Consider the following 23939-nt stretch of genomic DNA (forward strand, 5'->3'; position numbering starts at 1 on the left):
TAGGCCATCTTAGTTTCTGTCGGCCATTTTTAGTCCAAAAACAGAGATATACTATAACTAACTCCATCCATCCATCCATCCATCATCTTCCGCTTATCCGAGGTCGGGTCGCGGGGGCAGCAGCCTAAGCAGGGAAGCCCAGACTTCCCTCTCTCCAGCCACTTCGTCTAGCTCTTCCCGGGGGATCCCGAGGCGTTCCCAGGCCAGCCGGGAGACATAGTCTTCCCAACGTGTCCTGGGTCTTCCCCGTGGCCTCCTACCAGCTGGACGTGCCCTAAACACCTCCCTAGGGAGGCGTTCGGGTGGCATCCTGACCAGATGCCCGAACCACCTCATCTGGCTCCTCTCGATGTGGAGGAGCAGCGGCTTTACGTTGAGCTCCCCCCGGATGGCAGAGCTTCTCACCCTATCTCTAAGGGAGAGCCCCGCCACCCGGCGGAGGAAACTCATTTCGGCCGCTTGTACCCGTGATCTTATCCTTTCGGTCATGACCCAGAGCTCATGACCATAGGTGAGGATGGGAACGTAGATCGACCGGTAAATTGAGAGCTTTGCCTTCTGGCTCAGCTCCTTCTTCACCACAACGGATCGATACAACGTCCGCATTACTGTAGACGCCGCACCGATCCGCCTGTCGATCTCACGATCCACTCTTCCCCCACTCGTGAACAAGACTCCTAGGTACTTGAACTCCTCCACTTGGGGCAGGGTCTCCTCCCCAACACGGAGATGGCACCCCACCCTTTTCCGGGCGAGAACCATGGACTCGGACTTGGAGGTGCGGATTCTCATTCCGGTCGCTTCACACTCGGCTGCGAACCGATCCAGTGAGAGCTGAAGATCCCGGCCAGATGAAGCCATCAGGACTACATCATCTGCAAAAAGCAGAGATCTAATCCCGTGGCCACCAAACCGGATCCCATGCACCCTCAAGAACCCTGCCGAGAGTATAGAGCTGGTCCACAGTTCCACGACCAGGACGAAAACCACACTGTTCCTCCTGAATCCGAGGTTCGACTATCCGGCGTAGCCTCCTCTCCAGTACACCTGAATAAACCTTACCGGGAAGGCTGAGGAGTGTGATCCCACGATAGTTGGAACACACCCTCCGGTCCCCCTTCTTAAAGAGAGGGACCACCACCCCGGTCTGCCAATCCAGAGGCACCGCCCCCGATGTCATCGCGATGTTGCAGAGTCTTGTCAACCAAGACCGCCCCACAGCATCCAGAGCCTTAAGGAACTCCGGGCGGATCTCATCCACCCCCGGGGCCTTGCCGCCTAGGAGCTTTTTAACTACCTCAGCGACCTCAGCCCCAGAAATAGGAGAGTCCACCACAGATTCCCCAGGCACCGCTTCCTCAAAGGAAGACGTGTTGGTGGGATTGAGGAGGTCTTCGAAGTATTCCCTCCACCGACCCACAACATCCGCAGTCGAAGTCAGCAGAACACCATCCGCACCATACACGGTGTTGATAATGCACTGCTTCCCCTTCTTGAGGCGGCGTATGGTGGTCCAGAATCGCTTCGAAGCCGTCCGGAAGTCGTTTTCCATGGCTTCCCCGAACTCTTCCCATGTCCGAGTTTTTGCCTCGGCTACCGCTAAAGCTGCACACCGCTTGGCCCGTCGGTACCCGTCCACTGCCTCCGGAGTCCTATGAGCCAAAAGAACCCGATAGGACTCCTTCTTCAGCTTGACGGTATCCCTCACTGTTGGTGTCCACCAACGGGTTCTGGGATTACCGCCACGACAGGCACCAACAACCTTGCGGCCACAGCTCCTTTCAGCTGCCTCGACAATAGAGGTTCGGAACATGGTCCACTCGGACTCAATGTCCCGCACCTCCCTCGTGACATGTTCAAAGTTCTCCCGGAGGTGTGAATTGAAACTCTCTCTGACAGGAGACTCTGCCAGACGTTCCCAGCAGACCCTCACAATGCGTTTGGGCCTGCCAGGTCTGTCCGGCATCCTCCCCCACCATCGCAGCCAACTCACCACCAGGTGGTGATCGGTAGAAAGCTCCGCCCCTCTCTTCACCCGAGTGTCCAGAACATGAGGCCGCAAATCCGATGACACGACTACAAAGTCAATCATGGAACTGCGGCCTAGAGTGTCCTGGTGCCAAGTGCACATATGGACACCCTTATGTTTGAACATGGTGTTTGTTATGGACAATCCGTGACGAGCACAAAAGTCCAATAACAAAACACCACTCGGGTTTAGATCCGGGCGACCATTCTTCCCAATCACGCCTCTCCAGGTTTCACTGTCGTTGCCAACATGAGCGTTGAAGTCTCCCAGTAGAACAAGGGAATCACCCGGGGGAGGACTTTCCAGTACTCCCTCGAGTGTGCCCAAAAAGGGTGGGTATTCTGAACTGCTGTTTGGTGCGTAAGCACAAACAACAGTCAGGACCCGTCCCCCCACCCGAAGGCGAAGGGAAGCTACCCTCTCGCCCACTGGGTTGAACTCAAACGTGCAGGCTTTGAGCCGGGGGGCAACGAGAATTGCCACCCCAGCCCGTCGCCTCTCATTGTCGGCAACGCCAGAGTGGAAGAGGGTCCAGTCCCTCTCGAGAGAACTGGTTCCAGAGCCCTTGCTGTGCGTCGAGGTGAGTCCGACTATATCCAGCCGGAACTTCTCTACCTCGCGGACTAGCTCAGGCTCCTTCCCCCCCAGTGAGGTGACGTTCCACGTCCCAAGAGCTAGCTTCTGTAGCCGAGGATCGGACTGCCAAGTGCCCTGCCTTCGGCTGCCGCCCAGCTCACAATGCACCCGACCTCTATGGCCCCTCCTATAAGTGGTGAGCCCATTGGAGGGATGACCCACGTTGCCTCTTCGGGCTGTGCCCGGCCGGGCCCCATGGGAACAGGCCCGGCCACCAGGCGCTCGCCATCGTGCCCCAACTCCGGGCCTGGCTCCAGAGCGGGGCCCCGGTGACCCGCGTCCGGGCGAGGGAAATCTGAGTTCATTTTGTTGTAATTCCATAGAAGTATTTGAGCTGCTCTTTGTCTGATCACTCACCTAGGACCTGTTTGTCTTGGGAGACCCTACCAGGGGGCATGAAAGCCCCCAGACAACATAGCTCCTAGGATCATTGGGACATGCAAACTCCTCTACCACGGTAAGGTAGCAGCTCAGAGAGGAGCTATAACTAACTCCTCTTACATAATTTGACTAAATTAGCTGAGTTTAAAATGGTAGATACTAGGGGTTAGGCGATGTTAGCGCTTTTTGTACGCCATAACATCTGGGCGTAGCAAGATACCAATCTTTTATTTGATGGTTAGCCCCAAAATTTCAACATGTATAATCCAGCTGCACAAATACAGGTCTTGATAATATTTGGTTCAAATGATGATGACGTGGACACCCTAAATTGCTGGATTGGTCAATACGGTTTTGTACCCATTTGTAATGGGCGGAGCCTGGTGGTGAAAACTACTCCTCATCATCAAACTGTCATTACTTGACTTTAAATGATCTCCAATCCAAACTGATACGAGGATTTCGGTTTGGGATCTGATCATTACTACAAGTTGATATTGACACCAATATCGCCCGCTTGTGGTGCGAAATTATAGGGCTGGGCGATATATCGATATACTCGATATATCGCAGGTTTGTCTCTGTGCGATATAGAAAATGACTATATCGTGATATTTAAGTATACGTTCTCACGCAGTTGCTTTTATCTACTGGCATTACACTACAGCAGGGGTGTCAAACTCATTTTAGATCGGGGGCCACATGGAGGAAAATCTACTCCCAAGTGGGCCGGACTGGTGAAATCCCTGCACGATAACTTAAAAATAAAGACACCTTCAGATTGTTTTCTGTGTTTTAAAAATAGAAGAAGCACTTTCTGAAAATGTACAAATCACAATGTTGTTGTTTTTTACACTTACATGTTGCGGTTAATAGTATTCTATCTTTATTTGTCGTTATTTATATTTTCTGAATGAATGATGTTATAATTTTCATCAGTCAACTCAATGGTGTTCATTTTCAATCTATCAAGATAAAAAAATATGAAAATCAAATTACAGTATGCCATGTATGTAGTTTGATCATTTTCCTCGATTGATGTACTAACATCATATTGTTTATTTTGTCCATATGTACCATCATCTACAGCAGGGGTCGCCAACCTTTACCACTCAAAGAGACATTTTGACCCGTTACACAAAATAAAGAAAACCATGAGAGCCACAAGACTCTTTTGAAATTTAAAATTAAATAACACAGCGTAAAAAAGTTTTGTTTTGCTTTGTGCTATGTATTAACCAGGAGTGTCAGACACACGGCCCGCAACTTATTATGAAAATTTAATATTAGTGCGAGTTTTATTTGAATGCCGCTTGACAACATCACATTTGCCAATCATCTCAATTTTTCCGGTAGACTACCGAGTTTCAGAGCAATCTTTCTCTCGATTGTCTGCTGGTTTTCACCCAAACAACAATAATAAGGGGGTGCTATGATGACAATGTGTTTAGCGCCCTACACAACCGTAACAAACAGCTCACCAGCCCTTTCGCATGTTTTTTTTGTCGCTTCTGCAGGCACACATAAGCGACTGCAAGGCATACTTACTCAACAGCCATACAGGTTACACTGAGGGTTGTGATATAAACAACTTTAACACTCTTACTAATATGCGCCACACTGTGAACCCACACCAAACAAGAATGACAAACACATTTCAGGAGAACATCTGCACTGTAACACATTATAAACGCAACATAACTAATACCCAGTATTCCATGCATCCCTAACTCTTCCGGGCTCCATTACACACCAAACCTTGCCCCCCACAACCCCGCCCACCTCACCCGCCGCACGGAGGGGAGGGGGATGGGGTGGGGGGGTGGTAGTGGGGTTGTATAATTGAGCCCGGAATAGTTAGGGATGCATGGGATTCTGGGTATTTTTTATGTTGCGTTTATAATGTGTTACAGTGCGGATGTTCTCCTGAAAGGTGTTTGTCATTCTTGTTTGTTGTGGATTCACAGTGTGGCGCATATTAGTAAGAGTGCTAAAGTTGTTTATATGACAACCCCCAGTGTAACCTGTATGGCTGTTGAACAACTATGCCTTGCAGTCGCTTGTGCGTTGAGTCAGCAGCTGCACACTAGATGTGGCCAGCCGGCACTCAGATAACATAGTATTAAAGCGGACGTACAACATGGTCGAGAGGATGCTTAAAGCATTGCCATCACAGCACAGTCTCAATATTGTTGTCTGGGTGAAAATCTGAGAATGTTATCCTGGGGAGATTTCTGGGAGAGGCAATGAAATTTGGAAAACCTCCCGGTAAAGAGTGATCCAAGAGCCGCGGGTTGCCGACCCCTGATCCACAGAGATACAAAGAATTGCTATTGCAACATCCAGTAAACACATGTAGAAGAGCTGTTTCTTTCATTCAAAAATTTCAGGTTAATTTGTCTACTTAGCAAACTCATCCTGCGGGCCGGATAAAACCTGTTCAGGCCCGAGCGCCGTACGTTTGGCACCCCTGATGTAGACACATAGAATCGTCATAGTGGTGTGATTATATGTATCAAGTGTTAATTCAAGGCTCAGGCAAAATATCGAGATATATATCGTGCATCGCGATATGGCCTTAAAAAATAGAGATGATAAAAAAAGGCCATATCGTCCAGCCCTACGAAATTATAAAAATCATAACTTCCATCCACAATCACTGATCTTTCTGAGATTTTTGATGATGGGTTGGGGCATTGGGTGGGATGCGACTGCATGACTTCTCTGGCGCCAATATCGCTCTTTTGTGGTGGAAAATGATAACTGTCAGATCTTCCTTCCACATGCTGCGATCTTCCTGAATTTTTTTATGGTTTGTCGGGCATTGGGAAGGACGTGACTGCATGCGTCATGCTTTCCCGCTAACTCAAGTGAACTCCGAGGTGAAGGGGGGCGTGGGCCTTCTCAATCCTGCTCGCAGCTTTAATTTTGTTTGTTTTTGTCAAAACATGCACCCCTCTCTGTTTGTTTGTGCTATTATATTTATGCGTGGCACTGCGCGAAAACATGTTTAATATCCATCCATCCATTTTCTACCGCTTATTCCCCTTTGGGGTCGCGGGGGGTGCTGGTGCCTATCTCCGCTACAATCGGGCGGAAGCAGTGATGGGAATTTTCTGCGGATCCGCGGAATTCCGTCGATTTTGGCGCCACCAGCTGCCAGGGTAATTTCTGTGAATAAATTTAAATCCGGGGAGAAAATTATAGGGGGGGTTAGGTACTCGTGGTTTTTGTCTCTGCGTTGACTTAGTTATCAGTACAAGGCAGAGAATTCCCGCGAAAAATATAATGCCAATGTGTGAAAGCACCAGATTGGCTAGCTCTACTATCAGCTGACAACATCAACCAATGACATTGCCCGTTATAGGCGTCTGCATGCGTCCTTTGCCGACAATATCTAGTCCCTGATCCTCAATTATTGTGAGCGTTTCTGAACTCATATTCTGTTTATATTGGTTGTGTAAACTTGTATACATAAATTTCATCACATGATATATTTTTATGAAAATACTTGCTAATAAATGTGACATTTTGGTCAGGAGAATATTGTTCGATTTTGACTCAAAATAGCAGGGAATTAATCCTAAACTAACATAGATTTCAAAATGTTTCTGGGGGGGCATGCCCCCAGACCACCTTAACAGGCGAGTGCACTCGGGTGCGGCCGCTGTGCGGCCTTCCGGAAAGCGGTGTTTTAGGATCAAAAAATATTCAGCTGATTTTGTAAATCTTCATTCCCATCCCTGCGGAAAGCGGGGTACATCCTGGACAAGTCGCCACCTCATCGCAGGGCCAACACAGATACTCACATTCACACACTAGGGCCAATTTTGTGTTGCCAATCAACCTATCCCCAGGTCCATGTCTTTGGAAGTAGGAGGAAGCCAGAGTACCCGCAGGGAACCCACGCATTCACAAGGAGGACATGCAAACTCCACACAGAAAGGTCTTGAGCCCGGGATTGAACCCTGACTACTCAGGACCTTCGTATTGTGAGGCAGACGCACTAACACCTCTTCCACCGTGAAGCCGCATGTGTAATATATTAAATGCAAATACAGCATATATATTTTTAGTATAATGGAGTGCAATTCTACATCACTGCTACGACCACAACAATAAACATGGTAGATTGATTGCCAGTTGCAGTTACACTTGGGCCTTATCTTCTTTTTGTTACTTCTACATTTGATCTCATTAGAAGTTTGTAATGTAAATATTTGTTCCTGTTTATAAGTAACCCACTGACCAAGAGACATAGGAATGGGTGGGAAAAAAACACACAAGAAAAAACTGAGAAGGAAAAATGGAGTCATAGGCTAGAAATAATTTGAGGTGAGTAACTTGCCTGAGATCAGCAAGCAAGGCAAAGTTAATTTTGTAGACCAACAGCATCCAGTCAGGTTGTGCCTGTTCCTGAGGAGGTTAGTCTTCGAAAACCACCAAACTATATGAGAGCACACTCAAGGAATGAGGAAGCAGAACATTTAAATGCCATGCACTTTTAATTGTCTTACTTTGCTTTTCTCAATGTGCACAGTGTATTATTATTATTATTAAATGCACTGACTGAAGACGGACACTTCCAGGGTTTATAGCTGCTCTTACAACACTTGATGCTTGTGCCAGAAGCCAGGCTATTTATCCAACAGTTTATAGTGTTTTGTACATACTGAGTGGGACAGGCATGACCTTTTCAACAGAAACCGTAGCCAAGTTGAAGCAGGGAATGTTTGACCAGCACAGCCAAGCCACTAGTCAGACGACAGACTGTACTACGTATATGTGGAAGTTGACACCGGCTGACTCTAGAGGATTTATTACCAAAAAATGTCTCCATTCGCCTCCAACATCAAATACTGTGCATGACAAGCTCTGATTTATTTTTAGATTCCAGTCATTGGTTGCATCACCAATAAACACAAACGTGAAAGCAAAAAAAAACGAAACACTTGTGGATTTATTATTTAGATCTAGAGGATTTAAATTACAGTATTTAGTCTCATAACAGAGTGGATGTGTCAGGCAAGTTTTTTTCCTGCCTTTTCAGACATATTTGTACCTCACATTTGGGGTAAAATCCAACTTTGGTATAGGTACATGCAATGTTGGAGGTCCGACTGCATTATAGCCATATTTGCATAAGTGCAAATTGGAGAACAATAGATCATAGGTCCCTGGCAGAGTTTAGCTTTGTCTGCATTATTTAAATACTGTCCTGAGAAAGGGACTGAAATATGATAAAATCTATATTTGTTGGTCATTAGTTAGAACAGGGGTGGGCATTACGTCGATCGCGATCGACTGGTCGATCTCGGAGGGTGTGTCAGTCGATCTCAAGCCAGGCATTAAAAAATATACATAGAAATGAGCAATCATCAATCATACCAAGACTTCACTTTCGTCAGTTGTTTGACATTCTCGGCACCCGAGGATCTTGTGAGATGACGCTGGCTGCTGCAAGCTCATATTTAAGAAAAAAATCACTAACAGGGCGGACGCTGAGAAACACATTTTATTTCTAGACACTCCGTACCTACTGTCAAAACTCTAAAGACCGACTGCACAGTTCCTGTCTTCACCATAAAAGACCTGTTTCATCCTGCCTGTGCTAACAAAATAAGAGTCTCAGAAAGCTAACGTGCACAAGCTAGCAAGCTACGGAGTTTGATGCCAATGTATTTCTCCCCCGCCCTCAGCGACCGCTTTCTCACTTGCTTGCCCACCCGCACACTCACTGACGTCACTCACCTGCTGCCAGACATTAAAGGGCCACACACATATGCAACTCTCATAACAAAGTGTTTAAAAACGAGTATGCAAGTTGGACAAATGAGATGCCAAATCCAACCACTTTCATGTGGTATTGGACAGAAAGGAGGACTTTTTTTTCCTCCATTTGAAAATGCGGACGTTATCAGCACCACTGTCTAATTCCAATCAATGCAATTCATCAGAATCAAATACACCAACTTATATTCTTGTCTTCATGAAAGAAAGGAATCTATGTGTGTTAAACATGCTTGTATTATCATTAAACACCATTAACTTGTTAACAAAAATGTCTCTTTCATAAATAAATAAATATAAATCATAAATAGGATTGAGGTAGATCTCCTCGACTTGGTCAATTGAAAAGTAGCTCACCTGCAGAAAAAGTGTGAGCGCCCCTGAGTTAGAATATGTTTAACTTGTTTATGTTTACCTGTCTCAATACAATTATGGTGTTTTGACCACTGCCATTTTTAACATATCTTGTCCAACATTCAGCAAATTATGTTACAGTTTAGTAACGCTGACAGGTCAGTCAGTGTATGTAGTTGTGTACCACCTGCAAGTACACTGTGGAGATCCTGCAATGAACCACTCATTTATTTACTCAAAGTAGGCTGCTGCTGCGCTATCTAACAGTGCTTTTGTTAACTTCTAGAATACGCTCCATGCGGCACAGGGCCTCTTTGTGTCCCTGCCTCTTCCACAACATTCTGCCTTAGTGATGTTTGAATTGCAAATATGACATAGATCGCTGATTTTATTTTTAATTTTTTTATTTGCTTGTGTTTGATATTGTGTGTCATACTATGAGGAGAAATTTTTCAGAGAGGCTGCACTACTTTAGCACTTTATGCACTGTTTTATTTAAAGTAGCAGTTTATTTTCTGTGAACAACTGCACATTTTGGAATGTTGCCCATCATTCACAACCCTTATGTAAGACAAGAACACAAATTTTTCTAAATAGTGAAAAACTGCTAGGACGTGGTGGAGACAGAGTAATTTCTTCTGCCAATAAAGCCCTTTAATAAACATAAAAACAACAACCAACAACACTACATTTACTTGCCGTGACTTGCATATTAACCATGTTATAGCGACAAACTACTTTTCCTGCGAAGTGACCTAGCGCCTTGCACCTTACTCACAATACAATGTGATAGGAAAGCAATCTGTACTGACTTAGAAATATCAACATTAATATGATAAAATAATACTACGAATAGTAGCACCAAATTACAGTGTCTGTAAACTTTAACTTGAACTTGTCGTTTATATTTATCACTTTGTGTGTGCTTTTAATTGCCCCCGTGGGAAAAATAATGTTCTATAAATTGAATTGTTACGTATTAGCCCACGTTCCATGTTTTGTTTGTAGACTGCAAGCGCTACTGTGATTAGCTGTGATATTCAGCACTATCAGAAATCATTATGCATTAAATCATGTATCAAATCATGGTCACTTGCTCGATGGGCAGTTGTTTTTCTCGTCCAGCTGGCCTCTGCCATATTTTTCAGTTTATTTTTTTTATCTTCCTCGCCAGATACACAAATATTTTCCATCGATCCCACTCAGCGGATCAGAAGCAGATTGTGTTGGAATGGCTTGACAAGCTTCACATTTAAACCACCAAGTTATTCCTGTCCTGACTTTCTTGGCCCTTGTCGGCTCCAATGTCTCATCCTCTTTTCTTGCCAGCTTCTCTAACCAGTAGGTCATCCTGTGTATATTCAGGCTCAAGAAGATAAGGTTGTGTATCCACATTTGATCCAAAGCAGTTGTCATCTCTCACAAAGTCTGCCATGATTAGTGGGATCAAACACAAAACACAAACTTAATGCTGTTGTTGACTGATTTGGCGTTCATTACTATCAATGCGACCAGGAATGATGTTTTAGTAATGCAAATGTTATCATGAATGTTTGTGTTACAACATTATATACATACTTATAACATGTGTATAAATCATTGATGGAGTTTTTAAAATGTTTTTAGAGGGCTGTTTAGGGAATATTTACCTGTATGGTTAGCAGCCTCCTGGTAGCAGTTTTTCACTATTTAGAATGCACAGAAAATAGAAAGACGTGAATGATGGGCAAAATTGTGCCTCCTGTAAATTTTGGTTGACAAAATATATTGTTTTGTTTTTAAAGTAAATCGATACGAAGTGACTTGAATCTCAATGACGTAATAATCCAAATTACAATAGTTTGTCTGTGCTCTAAGACCGTTTTTGTTAGCTTTTGCAATGAAGGAGGTTATGTCTCATCTCTGGGAACATAATTTGTTACTAACATAAATAAGACGTTTTGGATGAATTGCTATGAAAGAGATTAGGTTATGATTCTCAGTAATATATGGGTAAAAATGTATATTAAATATCAAAGTTTGATTTTAATCCAGACTCTAATGCTGGTCCAATTTAGGATGGTGATTGCTTAGCATGTTATTAGGGATGTAACGATGAACAGTATAAATGATAACCGTAGTAAAACTCTTGACGGTTAGTTTTATCGTTTTAATTGAAAACTTTAAAAAAATTGTGATTGATAGCCGCACTTTGATAAACACTAGCTTAAATATATGTGGAGGATAATGACAAGGAAGTGTGTTTACACTGCGTTCAAATCAAATCAAATGAACTTTATTTATAGAGCACATTTAAAATTTACCACAGGGGTAGCCAAAGTGCTGTACAATGGGCAGGGTAAAAGATAACACGAGAACTGAGCAAACACAACACAACACAAACAGAACACTGAATGAACAGAGTAGGACGCAACAACGCCCGCCAGAACACTCATCAGTGATGCATAAGAAACACAAAACATGAAAAATAGTGGTCTTTCCAACAGTGGGTCTATTTATTTTTGTTTTTTAAAAAAAATCTAAGATTTCATTGTGTGATTTCATTCTTTTTGACCACATTCAGCAGTATTGCGATAAAAAAAATTATAACCGTAATCATTTTGGTTACAATAACCGTGATATGAAATTTTCATATTGTATCATTCCTAGTTTGTATTTATATATTGTATGTTTGTTATGAGTACAACTACTAAAATTGGCTAAAGATCTGGATCCAAATGGCTGGTATTGGTACATTTCCAGGGCAACAAAAGTAAAAAGCAAAAAGTTCAGGTGTGTTAACATTGACAAAACACATTCAACTTGTGAAAAATCCACTGTAACGTGCATGTCTGGTCAGTAGTAGTGGACAATGTCATTCCCCCATTCCTTTTAAATGAAATACGTAATGCATGCACCAAATGGTTGTCATTGCCGATGGCCTATTCGCAGAGATGAGAACAATAAAAAGTAATGTAAGGACACAGTAACAGTGCAGTAAGTGTACATTATGCTGTACAGAAGCATTTTAAACACACAAAAAATAAGTCATTTCACTGTTAAAATACTGTTAAGCTTAAACCAACATTGTTTTTTTCTAATTGCAGCAAATTATATTTTGTAAATGACCTACTACCGTGATTAGGACAATGACAAATTGATTCACTTTAGATCATGTTACATATTTCTAAATCCTTTGTGTAAACATGTTTTTGTATTATTATATTGTATGTACTGTATCTGACATTTTATTGGCATCAATGTAGCAGCATGTTTTTGTTTTTTAAAGGCCTTAAAAAGACTTACCGGTAAGTAGAATTTATGTTTTGTTTGTGGGTACAAAAGCAGCCAATGTGGTATATCAACTCAATTATGTACACTTCAGCAATTGTACAATGTATACACATATATTGACAAGTGAGAAATCAAAGAGAAGAAGAAATGTAACTTGAGACTAAAGGAGACTTGACCCAAAAGGATATTTGTGGAAAATGGAGAGCAACAGATGGCAGGCAGGCAGTAGATTAGTCGTGTCTTGTTGTTCTACACTTATGAGCATCAGTTGAGCACTCATCTCAGTCCAGCTACACACTCCCACTCTTGTTGTAATGGTTTTTGTCCACCCAAACAAAACCATGTGTCTTTACATCCTAAAATAACTAGAATAGGTTTTATTTCTTGTGCTGTCCCATTTCAAACCTTTTCTCTTCAGATTGCTGTGTTACATCCAAGTTGGTCTTCTGCCAAAATTCATGATCGCTTCCTGTCAGCTGACTTTTGATGAGGAAATGCTTGATTCCTATTGCCAGGAAGGAAGCGTTGAGTAAAAATTCTGGAATGTGTCTCCGATTTTTTTTCCCTTTGACTTGACTTCATCATTGGAGTCTTACTGGCTGATGGAGGTAGCAGGTGCTCAGTGTGGAAGCCGTTGATACAAGCAAGGCGTTTGGAGTCACATTTGGATAACTTCATCAATTTTTAATGCCAAATTAATATATAGTTTGTACTGAAAAACTTTATTTCCAAGCAAGCTGTGTTTACTGTATGTAATTAGTTGAGTACTTACTTAAAATAAATTGCTGCATGTCTTTATTGTTAGTCTATTTTCTCATAATGTTTTCATTATGCAGACTTGTTGTGTTGAGAGTGTTATTGTGGACAAAGTATTATGGTTTTATTGTAAAAGAAAAATTCCATGACAGATGTTGGAAAATAGAAATATTTGGTTCCAGGATCAAAACTGTCGACACCATGAAACCTTTATGAACTATGTTATCAATGTTTTAAGTGATATTCTCAACCTGGGGTGTAACGCCACCCACAATCATCATTCCATTCTTGGTTTTAATATCACAATTTAATTCATTTAGCTTTTGTTAAAACCGCTTTAATATTTTAACTTAACAAACTGCAATCTGTTGGCAAATAAATTTTAAGAAGACAAACAAAACAAAACCTAACAAAATAACTAAATCGCCTGAACGTCGGGATTATGCTTTCCTGTTTTCTTTTCCCTTCGTGCTACCCTTGTCATTGTCCGTTTATGTATTTCACTGGAAAAACAAAGTGGTCATATGACTTAAGTGAATGAAAAGGGTTTTCCAGCGATGGTATTTACTAGGGGTGTGGGGAAAAATTGATTCTAATACGAATCTAATCAAATACGTTGTGCGATTCAGAATCGATTCTCTTTTTTTTTTTTTATTTAAATCGATTTTTTTTTTTTTTTTAATCAATCCAACAAACCACTACACAGGAATACCATAACAAAGCAATCCAATTCCAAAACCAAACCTGACCCAGCAACACTCAGAACTGCAATAAACAGAGCAATTGAGGAGACACAAACACGACACAGAACAAACCAAAAGTAGTGAAACAAAAATGAATATTATCAACAACAGTATCAATATTAGTTATAATTTCAGCATGGCAGTGACTAAAAATCCCTCATTTACATTATCATTTGACATTTATAAAAAAATTCATAAAAGAACAATAGTGTCACAGTGGCTTACACTTGCATCGCATCTCATAAGCTTGACAACACACTGTGTCCAATATTTTCACAAAGATAAAATAAGTCATATGTTTGGTTCATTTAATAGTTAAAACAAATTTACATTATTGCAATCAGTAGATAAAACATTGTCCTTTACATTTACAAAAGCTTTTTTTTTTAAAAACTACTACTCTGCTAGCATGTCAGCAGACTGGGGTAGATCCTGCTGAAATCCTATGTATTGAATGAATACAGAATCGTTTTGAATCGGAAAAATATCGTTTTTGAATCGAGAAATCGTATTGAATCGAAAAAATCGATATATTATCGACTCGTGACCCCAAGAATCGATATTAAATCGAATCGTGGGACACCCAAAGATTTGCAGCCCTAGTACTGTACTTTGCATTTTGCTCGCCAAAACTCCTGCTTGCTAAATTGGCTGTACTGTATTTGTTTACATACTGTAGCAACTCAAACTGTACTTTTTGAGAATTCTGTATTGTACAGAAAAAACTATAAGAAAAAAACTCTTACACAGCCATTCTTAAAAGAGTCATGTTATGATGCTTTTTTCTACATTGTTACCGAGTTTATGTGATCTATTGTTAAACTGGAGTGTAACATTTATTGGTGATTTTAATCTCAATTTTGAAAACTCCTCTTGCCCCTTTGAAGCTGAGCTGGTATCTCTTAAGATAGGATAGGATAGGTTTTTATTGTCATTGCAGTACAACGAAACTTTGTTTTCAACACAAACCTGTTCAAGATTAGAAAAACAAACAGTGTACAGGGTTACAGAACAAGAACGCTGATGGGTCCCCATAAGGCGCCCCGTAAAAGATGGGAAAAAGGTAAACGCTGGGGAAGGATGAGTAAAAAATACAATCCAGACTGGACTCCTTTCACTTTGTACATGGTATGTCGGGTTCTACTCATACAAAATGTCATACTTTTGTTTTGGTCTTTTCTTTTGGAGTAAAAATTGACCAATCAAGTATTGAAGATCTTCAAATAAGCAACCACTATTGTTTTTGATTCAATCTGTTGTTCACACTGGCACAGACTACTTCCAATGTGAAGAAACATGAATCTGCAATCAGTGGGTTTTATGCCTCTTTTTACCCAACAACCTTTGCTGGCTGTGATGATGTTGACACATTTATGGCAACTTTCAATCACCATTGTCTGACTTTTTGGAACACAGTAGCATCAGCTAAAAACACTCTTGACTCTCTTAAAAAATGTTGTCCATGGATGAATTACACCATTTTTAGCTATAGGAAAAACTGACAGTAAGTGGAGCGTGTGTGGAAAGCCACAATTTTAGTACATAGACTCTGTTTTAAAGAAATGATAATGGAGCTAAATTTAAATGATACAAGGTACTTGCTCAGCTTTCTTTTCACATCTTGTTTTGCACAATAGGAAAAACACTAAAGTCTGATTTGACAATATTGAAAATCTTGTTGCACTCCTTCCCGTGTGCCTGTGTATACTCAGGATGACTAATAGGTTTTTGGACTTTTTTGTAAACAAAGTGCTACACATTACGGCCAGTATCCGTCCTCTCTTGGATAGCTTGTACACTACATCAGCTCCTGTGTGCTCATGGTCTTCCTTCACTCCTGTCAGCCTACAGGATGTTCAGGTTTTAGTGGGCAAGATGAAACCCACATCAAGCCCTTAATTTGGATGTTGTTCCTACTCCACTCCTCTTAAATGATTTTGATGTTTGTTTTAATGTTGTCGTCCTTAGGTGGTAAAACTGATAAACCTTTCACTTCTGTCTCGCTCAGTCCCCAGCTTTTTTATAGATGCTGGGGTGAACCCCATTTCTAAAAAGCCTTATCTTGATCGGGTGGAGCCTGTAAATTACCAGCCCATATCAAAGCTTCCCTTCATGTCAAAATTCATGGATAAAGTGGTAGCTGAGCAGCTAATCTCATTTTTGAAACAGCAAGATTTTTATCATAAATATCAATCTGACCATAGGTCGATTCACTCCACCGTAACTGCTCTTCTGAAAGTTTCCGGCAACGTGATGATGGCTGCTAACTTTGGTCGCTGCACAGTTTTGGTTTTGTTCAATTTGACATCTGCCTTTGATACTGTGGATAACAGTATACTTATTAATCTAATCAAATCTGAGATTGAGTTTTCTTGGGCTGTACTCTTAGGGTTACTTCTTATATAAATAGAAGAATGTTTAATGTTTGTTTTAATTATGTGATGTCCAATGTGTCAAACCTGTCATTTGGAGTTGCCCAGGGCTCTGTTCTGGGACCTGTTATATTTTTGTTTTACCTGATGCCTCTTGGTCAGGTTGATCTGTGGTTTTGAAATAGTTTTTTACGATCATGTCTATGCAAATTATATTTAACTGTATTGCTGTTTCAATGCAGTTAAATATAATTTGCATAGACATGATCGTAAAAAAAAAAAAAACTGTATTGTATTAACTGTATTGCTGTTTCAATGCTTCACGGTGGCAGAGGGGTTAGTACGTCTGCCTCACAATACGAAGGTCCTGCAGTCCTGGGTTCGAATCCAGGCTCGAGATCTTTCTGTGTGGAGTTTGCATGTTCTCCCCGTGAATGCGTGGGTTCCCTCCGGGTACTCCGGCTTCCTCCCACTTCCAAAGACATGCACCTGGGGATAGGTTGATTGGCAACACTAAAATTGGCCCTAGTGTGTGAATGTGAGTGTGAATGTTGTCTGTCTATCTGTGTTGGCCCTGTGATGAGGTGGCGACTTGTCCAGGGTGTACCCCGCCTTCTGCCCGATTGTAGCTGAGATAGGCGCCAGCGCCCCCCGCGACCCCGAAAGGGAATAAGCGGTAGAAAATGGATGGAAAAATGGATGGGCTGTTTCAATGATTCAGAGTTTCACTTTTTATCAGAGATCAAAACAGAAACCATAATCATTACTCCTGATAAAAAAGACCCCACTAATCAAGAACTCCCATGGTGCTCTGGTTGCATCTGTTAAAACCAGCCTCAGAAATTTTGGGGTTGTTTTTGATCAGTCAATGTCTTTGGAGGGTCACTGTAGTCAACTGATCAAAAACTCTTATCACCTGAGAAATATCTCTCAAATGAGAAATTTGTTGTTAAAATCAGATCTCAAAATTATCATTAACACGTTTATCTCGCCTCGCATTGACTATTGTAATTCTGTTTTGACTTGTTTTAACGTTTTAACAAGCAACACTAAATACACTTCAGACTGTACAGAATGCGGCTGCCAGACCCAGAAAAGCCCACATTACCCTCATTTTATAAAGTCTTCATTGGTTTCCAGTCAAATTTCGCATTGAGTAGAAAATTTTAGTCCTGACTTTGTGTGGGGCCTCCAGTATATTGCTGATTTGTTGTGCCTCTACTCTTTAGGGCGCAGCCTTTGGTCTTCAGACTAAGGTCTCCCAAAGATCCCGAAAACTTATTTCAAAACCCGGGGAGACCTGGCATTACAGGCTGTAGCTCCCTGTGAGCTTGACTTTATTGACTCTTATAAATAACAATTGAAGACCTTGCTTTTCAGAAAAGCTTTTAGTTAATTGACTTTTTTTTTTTAAATGTATCCTTTTTATGATATTGCCCTTGTTTAAATGTAATTTTTGTTTTAATTCACGTATGTTTTGTTCAGGCCTTTGTGATTTTTATCTGTGAAAATCGCTTACTAAATAACATTGACTTATTACATTAAAACATGTAATGGTGGTGCTTTGGTCAAAATGTTGCATACATTTTGTTTTACACACAATCTTCAAGCAGCTTTCTGACTATCAGAACGCCTCGTTTTGTGGGCGTCCTTATTTACGTGCCAATGCAATGTTGTAGTTTTCAGCGCTACCATATATTACTATACAAATATACTGTATTGTAAGAAATGGAAACAGAGGAGCATGCATGTAAATGTATAAGCCAGTCTGCCCCACAACAACAGGATAGAGAAAAAGAAGGAAATTGACTACAACTGAATAAGAATGGCAGACTCGCACAAAGCTCTTCGGGTAAATCTCTATGATATATTGAGATATCCACTGACGTAGCTAAGGCAAAAATCTCAAGTTCCAAACGACTCATTTATAGCAAGTTTAGAAAAAGGCAAGATTGTCATGCCTACATGGTTTGATTTTGATTTTTCAGGACTTATGCGAATCCCAAATAAATACAACCGCGGACCAACTGGTAAGAAAAGTTGGATTTTGCAGAATAGGACTCCTATAACTAAGGCTTGCAGTGTACAATTTTTGGGACATTTTTCCAGAAAATGGTTGTCAAATTTCCTATCGTATCATTACCTCATAGCGTTTGACTTGAGGCTTATTTTAGACTTTCTAGCGATCACCATCAGCAGTTTACTTGTGTAACAGAGCCTAGAAAGTGGGGCTGTGCAATTGTATGTTTGTAGACCTCATTCCCCGAGGGATTAAAGTTCGCACTCGACATCGAGTTACCAATTTAGACTTTTAGCTCGATGCCTTGCACTCTCACACTTATTCAGAGCACCTAGACTTGAGCTCAGGGCGGGACTGCATGGGCTGTACTAGGCGGGTTACACTTGCTCACTTTGCTTGTATTGGCTATTGACTCATTTCAAAACCATTCATGTTAAATTATGTTCATACAAAGCATTCATACAAAGAATGTTGCATAATCTTGATTGTCAGTCAGTGCATAGTACTCAAAGTATTCAGTAGCCTCATAAGAGTGTTGTTCCAGAAAAAAATACACAAATGGCAATTTAACCTGTCAGTCGTGACACTGATGAGGACCTGCTGGACCGTGTTCAGCTTATTACAGCCATGTACATGTACAGAAAATGTATGCCATCTCTTGGGTATCAATAAAGACAGACTATGAACAGTGTTGGAGCCACCAGCTGTGTGCTTTAAAGTGTTTGGGATGTGGCCAGAGAAGCACTGCCTGAGGGGAACAGGAGAAGCCCTGTTAGACTCTGCTGACTGACCAAAACCTCCCTCCTGTTTCCTGCCTGCCTGCCTGCCTCGCTTGCTCGCTTTGCCAGCGCTGTGCTGTGCTGTTCTTGTTGCAGTGCTAACTGATGACTGGGCCTGCCTCTGTGTGTTTTGCAGATGGCTGCAAGCAGTAGCTGAAGACACCATCTGGAGTTCAACCCCTCGCTTGGTCCCCACCACATACAAGTATGAATGGTAAGATATTTTCTTGTTGGTATAAATTCTCTGTGTATGTGTGGTTAAATAGACTCTTCTTTAAGTTGTCACAGATGGCTACATGATAATAAGTTATCCCTTTTTGTGCAGGACAAAAGTCACAATATTCAGTTGCAGGACTAAAACAGTAACAACTGTTCATGTTCTGGGTTTTGTACACTAATGTGTTACTTCAAGAAAAAATTTGGCACTTCTTTGTCTTTACAACAAAGTTAATATCCGTGAGGTCTGCATGCCAAACACCACTCAATCACCAAGACAATCTTTGGGAATTTCTCTTGTCTCTGATGTTTGTGTCCCATCTCCCTTTGGGGCCAAGTGTGTTGTCTGTTTGCTTTGCTCATACTAAGGTTTTGCTCCGTACAATAATTATCACCAGTGTGGCTTGATTTTTTTTAACAAGACTTACTGAAGAAATTAGCTTAACATGTCTAGTACATAAACATTTAAAGAACGACAGAAGAACAAACAAATCAGCTGGTGATGACAGCTTTGGAATACTTAGAGTATAAATGTACACAGCAGTTAGGAAGACATACAATAATAACAAAGAATCAGTAAAAAATAAAAACACTTATTAATAACAACATCAATAGTAGTGATTTAAAAACAATAATTGACAAACAAAATTATAGAAACATTTTTGTACGGGACAAGCGGTAGAAAAATGGATGGATGGGATTATTGTTATCGCTCATTTCCATCACCATCACCATCACCATCACAGCCATTAATAAAAAAAAATCATAACAGTCACAGTCACAGTGGCTTGCACTTGCATGGTATCTCATAAGGTGGACAATCACATTAAAGCCATTATTCATCACAAACAAGAAAAAGTCCTATTTTAGGTTCATTAAATAGTTGAAACGAATATATATTATGATCCCATATTTCAAGATATCACTCATTACTATCTAATTTAAATGTTTTTTCTACTGATATCTGTATATCAAAATCATCCTTTTTTTCCAAATTGTTTTTGTTAAGATGAAAACTAATATGATTACAATAACTGTGTGTGTAAGTCTGACTGACTCACTTATTCACATGTGTATGTTGCAGGTGGTGTCAGTGTGTGGGCTGTCACTCCAGAGGAAAGGGTCAAGCATGACCAGATGTTTGACACCCTCTACCCATCATTGGGTTATGTTTCAGGTACATACAATATTGCACATCCATATCCGAGAGACCTCCTACCAACGCCAATTTTATCATCATGTATTACCTCAGCTTGTTTGATAAGACTGTCGTGCAGCACTTTTCTTCAATATATTTTGGGCTTCTGCATCCAATAGCTATGATTTTTTTCCATCTATCTTTAGGTGAGCAGGCAAGGAAGTTTTTTCTCCAGTCAGGACTGCCTGCTTCAGTCCTGGCTGAGATATGGTGAGAAATACACTCTCTTTTGCCTATGCACGTCCGCTGACTCTGGAACTATTCTTCGCCGACAACTTTGTTCCCTCACTCCTGTCACCGCTTAGGGCTCTGGCTGACCTGAACAAAGATGGGAAGATGGACAGGTTGGAATTTTCCATCGCGATGAAGCTCGTAAAGCTCAAACTCCAAGGAACGCCGCTTCCATCAGTGCTGCCCATTATCATGAAGCAGCCTCCTGTGCCTGCTCCAAACCTCAGTGCTCCCAAGCTCACCTATGGTACTTTCCATAGGTTACACTCAAATTCTGAACCATGTAGTTGTATCAATTAATCCGCCATATGTTTATATTTTAGGGATGGGATCTTTGCTTCACATGTCCATGATGTCTGGTAAGAACCCTGCAATGTTGATACCTATCGACATAGCAACCCCAGGACTAACTCCTATGATTCCAACAGCACCAGGCCAGAGCCCAGTAATTGGCTCCACACTTGCCAGAACCCCGATGACCAGTCTCCCAAACGGCACTATGGGACTTTTCCAGCCAATACCAACTGGCGCTTTGGCAACTGGTACTGTACATACTATTCATTCATTTAGGAATTTATTTACCTAAACCACAAATAAATTAAGTGTGGCTGTTATTTAAGACTTTTTAAAACTCTTTATAAACCATATAATAACTGTTATTTTTTTATTTCAGTAATGATTTGTAGTGCATGTGAAAATTTATTAACAATTTATAATAACAAACACCGTATATTGCTCAACACCAAGGGTGCACACCCAAATTTATAATAGCAGTTGAAACAAACTTATCAGTTGGTATTAATACAGCTATTGATTGAAACATGCATCCCAAAAGCTGAGTAATGTAACCAACTTTTTATTATCCCTCCACTACAGTTATTGCTGTCTTCAGGAGTTAGTAAAAACCCATCAGTAGGCTGCCTACAGCCACAGCTGGTAATGCAAATGTTTTCTGACCCAGCTTTAATCACAGACCCTGATTATCTGCTTTTATAGACCACCCACTAGTGGACTATAAAGAAACCTCCCAGAAAATTGATTAGAGATTGTATGGTAGTTTACAATACAACAAAATCATTCATTTATGACTCTGTTTTTTTTGTCATAAAAGTAACTATGTGGAAGTCAAGAACCTTCTGTTCCGTTTGTACTTGATTCCTGATAAATGGGCAAAAAAGCCCACATCCCACTGCAAACTTTTTGCTCCAGTTCTTTGTGTAATATCCAGGTGTTGTAATGCTTTTGTTGATATAGTTTATATCTTAACAATGGTTCTAGAATTTAACTAAATGCATGTTTTTAGGTCTACCTTCATCTACATCCCCCTATGCTTCTATACTTGCATCCAGGTAGCGTATGTGTACACAAAAAAACATACAATTATAGTATACCTATATTGAGTTGAAGCTGATGAGGACTGAGCCCCAGTAGATTGCTGCAATTAACATTTTGTGTTTTCTCTTCTCTTTTGTGTGTGCGTGTGCATGTGTGCTTGTTGCAGCTCATCATTGACACCCTCCTCATTGAGCTCCCAAATTGCATTTGGGGACTGGGGTGTGCCACACACAACCAGACTCAAATACAGGCAACAGTTCAACAGCTTGGACACACTGATGACTGGATACCTCACTGGTATGATGTATGTGTTTCTGTGTGTGCACTTGCACACTGTGTTCAGGTCATACAAAACCCAAATATGCTTGGCATGCAGTCGTGGATTTTCGGGCGGATTTCATTACATTTCCCTCCCTCTCATTTTCCCTTTTTTGTAATTTCAATTGTGTCAAGCCTTTGGCTAACTCTAAGCAAAATGCGTGTGTGGGCGTGTGCGCATATGAGTGTGTGTCCTCGCGAGCCTTGTCAGACCTGTTTTCCTCAAATAGCCTTGCTATAATGAGTTAGAGAATAGGCACAGACACATAAGCTTATCTTGCAGGGCAGTCATTATTACTCTGACTAAAATGCAGCTACCTTATATACCCATTAAAGTGAATGAAGCGATGACCAAGAAGAACGCGGAGTTGGAATATATTTATATATTATTTATATACATATTTATAAAATATTTACATATTTATTTAATATATAACTACAAGCTCCATTCACAGACAGAGTCCCATTGCTTTTATGAGCGGTCGAGCAAGTCAAAAGCCGAAAAAAAATATATATAAATAAAAAAAAAAACATTTTTTATTTTTTTTATTTTTTTGTGGCGGCCGTAATTCTTTCGTGGCGGGCCGCCACAAATAAATGAATTAGTGGGAAATCCTGCATTCTCATAAATCCTGCATTCTCATAAATCCTCCATCACTGACACACACAAACACACACCCTTTCCAACTCATTCTTCTTTCTCCACACCCACACATCTGTTGCATACTGTCATTCTCATATATGTTAAAAAACAAAACAAAAAAAAACCCAACTAATTTTATTTGTCTACAGGTCAGCAGGTGAGAAGTGCAATGGCAACCACAATGTTGAGTCAGACCCAGCTGGCCACCATCTGGTAAGATCATATTAGTGACTATAGTCAGTGTATTTAGGAGTAAAAGTGCATGCCAAATAATTATGTTGTGTGTGAAAGCAAACATTCAACATCCACCCACTTTCTACCGCTTATTCCCTTTCGGGGTCGCGGGGGGCGCTGGCGCCTATCTTAGCTACAATCGGGCGGAAGGCGGGGTACACCCTGGACAAGTCGCCAACTCATCGCAGGGCCAACACAGATAGACAGACAACATTCACACTCACATTCACACACTAGGGCCAATTTAGTGTTGCCAATCAACCTATCCCCAGGTGCATGTCTTTGGAAGTGGGAGGAAGCCGGAGTACCCGGAGGGAACCCACGCAGTCACGGGGAGAACATGCAAACTCCACACAGAAAGATCCCGAGCCTGGATTTGAACCCAGGACTGCAGGACCTTCGTATTGTGAGGCAGACGCACTAACCCCTCTGCCAACATTCAACATGTTTATAATATTTCCTTTTTCAAATGCCAAGTTTTTGTAATTTGTTATCTGCAATAAGAAGTTATTCTCACTTCTGACGAGTATTGATAATGCTATGGAATGTTTTGTTTACAATTGCCAGTGATAACAAGCAAGTACTGTTCCACAACTAAAAGCCTTATCCAAAGCAACCAACTTCTTATCAA

General features: G+C 41.2%; 1 protein-coding gene across 3 annotated transcripts in view; it reads left to right on the top strand.

The window, feature by feature from the left end:
• LOC133538055 (intersectin-2-like) overlaps positions 1-23939 on the top strand; it is a 66624-nt gene that overhangs the window by 7825 nt on the left and 34860 nt on the right. For all 3 annotated transcript variants that reach the window (XM_061879335.1, XM_061879316.1, XM_061879325.1), the window contains exons 2-10: positions 19270-19347; positions 20434-20526; positions 20694-20757; positions 20853-21025; positions 21102-21137; positions 21207-21320; positions 22082-22127; positions 22280-22410; positions 23224-23287. In XM_061879335.1, coding sequence (XP_061735319.1) covers positions 19341-19347; positions 20434-20526; positions 20694-20757; positions 20853-21025; positions 21102-21137; positions 21207-21320; positions 22082-22127; positions 22280-22410; positions 23224-23287 — 728 coding nt within the window. In that variant the 5' untranslated portion in view covers positions 19270-19340. The remainder of the gene's footprint in view (positions 1-19269; positions 19348-20433; positions 20527-20693; positions 20758-20852; positions 21026-21101; positions 21138-21206; positions 21321-22081; positions 22128-22279; positions 22411-23223; positions 23288-23939) is intronic.

Source organism: Nerophis ophidion, linkage group LG02 (genome assembly GCF_033978795.1).
Source record: "Nerophis ophidion isolate RoL-2023_Sa linkage group LG02, RoL_Noph_v1.0, whole genome shotgun sequence".
Lineage (NCBI taxonomy): Eukaryota > Metazoa > Chordata > Actinopteri > Syngnathiformes > Syngnathidae > Nerophis > Nerophis ophidion.